This window comes from Mus caroli, chromosome 1 (assembly GCF_900094665.2).
Source record: "Mus caroli chromosome 1, CAROLI_EIJ_v1.1, whole genome shotgun sequence".
NCBI classification, from domain to species: domain Eukaryota; kingdom Metazoa; phylum Chordata; class Mammalia; order Rodentia; family Muridae; genus Mus; species Mus caroli.
The window spans coordinates 19243256-19249015 of record NC_034570.1 but is presented as its reverse complement, the minus strand read 5'-3'; the positions used below and the strand labels follow the sequence as shown (position 1 = coordinate 19249015).

Below are 5760 nucleotides of genomic sequence, written 5' to 3'. Positions count from 1 at the left end.
AAAACCAAACCAAAACAAAAAATCCTTTCAATTCAATTGATTTGCAAAGGTGAAACCACTTTCAGCTGAAAAAAAAAATCACTTTAAGCTTGGGAAAGCCTTGAAGAACAGACATCTGGTCAATAGCGCTATTGAAAATATGACCAGCTATAAAGTCCCATTTATCTGTACTTGTGGCTTTTATTAAAGCTGTCCAAATGCTTTGCAAATAAGCTTTCCCAGAAAGCTCAATCAATGTAGACAGGCAAGCAGGATTACCAGTGGTCCATCAGGGGCAAAACTCCACTGCTGCCCACTGAGAGGACTGGAGTAGCTGAGGTGCCGGAAGCCTGCAAAGGCCCCGCTACCTCCTTCTCGGGTAGACAGCTTCCCAGACTTCAGCTCACACTCAGCTCCATTTGCAGATTGATTCGGTTCTCGTTCAGTGCAAACATGCTTTCCCTGGCAGCATGGTGCAGTTGAAAAGGAAAGCTGAAAATTAGTTAGCTGTACAAGAGAAAAAAAAAAAAAAGATGCTATCCCAGTTACCAGAGAGGAATAATTGAATGCAGATTGCCTGTTGCGTCTTTAATTTAATTTGGAGGCCTTTCATTTTTTTACTCTCCTTCATTTGAAGCCAATATTCAGTGAGCTAATTTGTACCTGCTTCATTTTCTTCCTTTTATCTTGCATTTTTTTTTTTAACCATCAGCTCTGGAGATTAGAAGCTCTATGAACAAAAGATGGAGCCAGCTTTGAGACATTCTTTCCTTACATACTATGAATTACTTAAAAACAAATTTGTACATGTGGTCAATAGAAAGGGCAGAGATACAGGCCTCTGTAGCCTCTCTTTGTCTCTCCCCCCTACCCCAGGAGCTGAAGCACTGAGTAGTTTATGGGTTTCTCTCTTCTCTCCAGGGGAACAGTGTCTAGACTGAAGTCCACCCCCAATCATTAATTCCAGAAGGGGTGCAGAGTGAGTTACCCCATCAATAAAATCAAGCACTTAAAGGCAAATAAACATGAAATTGTAGAAAACATACAGGAGGAGGCATAAAGCCCACTAATCAAGCACATTGGGCGCCATGTTGAGATTGTAATAAGGAGAATGAGATATGCAACCCCATTAACAACAACGAAAGCCCAATTTGTGAGTCTCTATAGCTGGGAGGGGGGAACATTTGTGAGTCTCTATAGCTGGGAGGCGGGAACTGGCACGATGAGGAAGGGTCCTTGCCTTAAGCTGCTTCTGAGAGAGAGGTTCTGAAGACTGAGTGTCCTGCATCTTACGGTGACAAAGGACAATACACAGCTGTGTGTTTTGTGTATCTTCACAAAAAGTTACACAGGGTCTGAAAAATTTATTATTAGTAGTACACGATTTCCAATTGTATGAAATGTTTGTGCCTTAAAAGTTTCACTTGCTTTTTTTTTTCTTTGAAAAAATTATTTTCTCATTGCCAATACAATATTTTTCCCTCCCTACTCTTTCCTCTCCTTCCCAAGCCCCCTCCACAGGTCAATGGAAAAAAAAAATCCCCAATTTCCTTCTGCTCTTTAATACCCTTCACACAAGCCCTCCTTTCATCAGGGGGAGTCTCAAAGGAGACTGTATCTGAATTGTCTCCCTGCCTGCATGTGCCAACTTTTCTACTCCTTTAACGCCTCGTGCCAACAGGCTGAATGCTGGCACAGAAGAAATCCTTCCTCTTTTCCAGCTTAGCCCCCCTCAAATGTCAATTAGCAGCAATGTGCACTATTTTTCTTAAACAAGATGACACGTCATAGGTAAAGCGATTTCAGAGTTGGGCAAGAAAGAAGACTTGGCTTAAAAATAAACAAGCATTTAGAGTTAAAGGTCTGTTTCAAAACACAAGTCCTCCTTTTAGAGGAAAGAGCAAAGAAACAACTTAACTTTAAAATAAAAGTCCAGCTTTAAAGCAATCATTTGATAACCCTAATCATGGGTATAATAAAATCCATGCTATACACTAAACCAAGCTTATTTCTCTGGGGAAACGTGAACAGCAAGTCCCGTGGAATGAGAGTCTAGAGAACAATTATTGCTTTTTTTTTAATACAAGGAGAGAGTAGAAATGGAGGGTGGCAAATAATTTTTAAATGGGAAGGGTATAGTCATTGTCCTGAGGCTAGGAACGCAACCTGACATTAGGTGACATTAGGTGGGGAGCACTTAGGGCATTTGATTGCTGGACACACAGTTGTTTTATGAATTCAGTATCCTGCTCACACAGTATCTCCCAAACGTCCAGTTTTCTGGGGGTAATGGAGGAGCTGGGAGGCCAGGGAGTCTTTGGGAGGCTGGATGTCCAGGAATTTTAGGTGGAGATCTACAGTCCCACGGGGCAAAGAAATTAAGATTTTATTCAGCTGTAACTAAGTGTTGAGGAGTGCGGGAGAGAGAGGAAGAGGAAAAGAGAGAGGGAGAGAAAGCGGGGAGGAAGGGAAAGAGGGAGGGAGGGAGGCAGAGAGGGAGGGAGGGAGAGGGAGAGAGAGAGAGAGAGAGAGAGAGAGAGAGAGAGAGAGAGAGAGAGAATCACCAACCCTTACAGACCTACAACATTACCACAAAACAGTCTCAAGAAAGGCCACCGGCTCTATCCCTGTGGCTGCATGCAGGTGGCCTCCCAGGGAACACAGGCCACTTCAGCAGCAGGGGGTGGGGCAGCGCTCAAGGAACTCAGGCCAAGCAAGAGTGGCTTGATAAATTCCACTCAGAGAAAGGCCCAGCAGGCCATTCGGGTGATGCCTGGGGCAGGGGTGGGGGCGGGGCCTTAAGGACTGGGCAGAATAATTCTAATTCATTTGCCAAAGCGATAGGTAAAGACCGAAGGAAGACCCTCCCTCATACACGTAGGTGCATGCACCAAGGATCAATCTCACACCAGGGGGCTGGCTGTACTAGAAGAGATACAGGTCCCTAAGCTGAGTTGTTAGTATCGCCTTTATCCCACATTCGTCTCCACTCAGAATCACCTGTAGGCACTGATCCAGTCTTCAAGAAAATCAAGCCCAGCTCCAGCTTTGGGCGTCATCCAGTTGGGCAAATCATCTGTACTATTATTTACTGAACACAATCTGGGACAGGGCAAGACACCTAAGGGCAGACTTCTCCACCCACCAACACCCCTTCTCCACCCACGGCAGCCAGCCGAAGAGGCTGTGGACTGCCCATCCTCAGCTGCTCCACGCCGAGTGCGGGATGCGTGCTCGGAGGGACTGAGAACTCAAAAGTGTACAGGAAGCACAAAGGGCATGCGGACCTTCGGAGCCCAACCGCCCCTTGTCCCCCCACACCCTACACCCCCCATCAGGGCTGGACCACTACCTCCTGGAAGAGCTCCAGACTGTACGTGTTGTCATCGTCGGCGAAGAAGAGCACGCCGGGTTGCGCGCTCTGATGCTGATGCCTCTGGCGCAGCCAGGCGAGGCCCGCGTTGCGCTGTTCGGTGGCGCGCGGCAGCCACGGTCGCTTGTAGCGCCGCGGCGTGGGCACATGCAGGTGCGTGTTGGGCAGGCCGGCCCGAGCTAGGAAGCTGCTCACCAGCTCGCTGCGCGTCGCCCGGTCCTCCACCAGGATCCAGTGCAACTGCGCCACCTGGCGGAAGGTGTTGGCCAGGCGGGTGAGCTCGGCTTTCTGCACCGGGCGACTGTAGGTGGGTGTGATGGCATAGATGGTGGGCAAGCGCGGCTCCGGCTGCAGCTGAGGCCGAGACTCGTTCCGCTTCTCGGCAGCGTCACGCCCGGGGATGCTCCGTCGGAGCGGGACTCGGGAGCCCCCGCAGCCCACTGCATGGGGAGAGAAGTAGGGACGGGAAGTGAGTTGGGGCGCGGGCCTGCGGGGGTCCACGTCCAACATGATGATGACAATCAGGATCCAGGGCAGGAGGATGAAGAAGCGGCTGCACAGCGCGGACTTCATAGTGCGCGCTCCCCAGCGTCTCGGACACCACCCCCTGCAAGGACTAGGCTCCGGGTAGGGGACCTCTGTGTGCAGTTAGAACAGCGGCGGCGTCTGCAATCAGGGAGAAGCGGCAAGCGCGCTCTCCTTCCGGACCGGGGCGTTGCGGGGACCTGGGCGTTGTGGGGTCGGCGCAGATGCAGGGCAAGCTAGAACTCCAGGGGGTGCAGGAGGACCGGCTAGGGTCTTGGGTCACTCTGGATGAAGTCGGCGGGAATCTGGACACGGTCCAGCCGCACTCCGCAGGTCCCGGAGTTGTGCCGAGTGCAAGCCAGGCGGCGGTCCCCGCTGCGCTCTTTTCCCGAGTGCGAGCCTGGAACGTACCAGCCGTTGTACCTTGCGGCTCCCGTCCCGTGTCGCTGAGGGCTAAGAGGATCCAGCTGCTGGCCTGGGCGAGCGTTCCGGGACCCCTTTGAAGGCGGTTGCTGGTAATGCTGAGGGCTTTCCTTCGTCACATGTCGGCCGGTGCAGCTGCGATCCCGGGTGGACACCGAGGATGCTGCGCCCCTACGCTCCCGTTCGAGCGCCGCGGCAGAAACCTGTGCCGCTCTCTCCTTCTCGGAACCTCTCCCGGCTCCAGACAGCAAGATCCCAAAGCAGGGAAAGAAAGAAAAAGCGAGGGGGCGGGGGCGCTGCAGACTCCGGCGTCCTCCTAGGGCTCCGGTGGGAAGATAGCAGCGCTGCTACTGGCGGAGAGGGGCTGCGGGGCGGAGGCGGGAAGGGCCAAGGCTCTCTGCGGGGTCTGAGCCGGGTGGCACCAGGCGCTGCCTGCGGGCAGAGGCAGAGGGAGGGAGGATGATCTCTGCTGGGTTGCGCGACTTCTGCCTGGGGTGTGTGTGTGTGTGGAGGTGGTGGGTGCTGTTTTCAGAACGCCCCAGGGTTCAGCTCTCTGAACTGCTGCAGGGTCTTTGGAGATCAGCCAAGGAAACCCATTCACGTGCGGACAAGTCCCGAGACCTAAAGAGGGCAGAAGGAGAAAGAGGGAGGGGACAAAGCGGTCCTTCCCTGGCGCCCAGCTTGAGGGTTGGTGTACAGAACCTCAGCAAAGAGAACCACTTTCTCTTGAAAGGCAGAAATCAATAGAATCCCACAGAGATGGAGGGGGTGCCACACATAGGTGTCTGGCATGTGTGCCAGCCCATTCCAATGAATCAATCGCAACTGCTCGGCCACAGTTGGATCTGTGGGGGAGACATTTTGACAACTCCGGCTGAGTACGTGTAACTTGCTTTTGTTCATGTTGGAGCCTTCCCAGTTTGCAGGCACAGGAATTATCCCTCATGACCATCCCTGTAATCCTTTCAAGGAGGCTCTGGAGGTGGAATCACCTTCATTTTCTGGATGAAGGAGCAGAAGATGGAGACGTAAGGGAATTTCCTGAGGTCAGTGGTAACTGAGTTAGTGGAAATAGAACGTGGGCGTCCTGGATAGAGCCCACTGCCTCTTCACTGCACATCATCAGCACAGCCTGTCTGTGAGTGACTGGTCTTCCTAGGTGATGCCATCAGATCAAGTGGGTCAGAGGATGACAAGCGGAAATACCTGGAAGACACTCTCATATATAGAGAATCTATTAGCCGGACGAACCTCAGGCTGTTCACATTCCAAGTGGGGCACATTCCAGGGAGTCGGAGGAAAGCACCCCCCATCCGCAATGAATCATTTCTGATTCTGTTTTCCTCCGCAACCTGAAATTCTCTGTCTCATGAAAATCCCTTTGACTATGTTCCTGAGGAACAAGCAGCACGCTGGGGCAGATCCTCCACCTTCACGTGGCTGTGTCCTGCATCTTGGGT

At 51.9% G+C, this 5760-nt stretch overlaps 1 protein-coding gene across 1 annotated transcript in view; it reads right to left on the bottom strand.

The window, feature by feature from the left end:
- Positions 1-4634, bottom strand: part of B3gat2 (beta-1,3-glucuronyltransferase 2) — an 80878-nt gene extending 76244 nt beyond the window's left edge. The window contains exon 1 of the mRNA XM_021163020.1: positions 3332-4634. Within this exon, the coding sequence (XP_021018679.1) occupies positions 3332-3925 (594 nt within the window). The 5' untranslated portion in view covers positions 3926-4634. The remainder of the gene's footprint in view (positions 1-3331) is intronic.
- Between the last annotated feature and the right edge of the window lie 1126 nt (positions 4635-5760).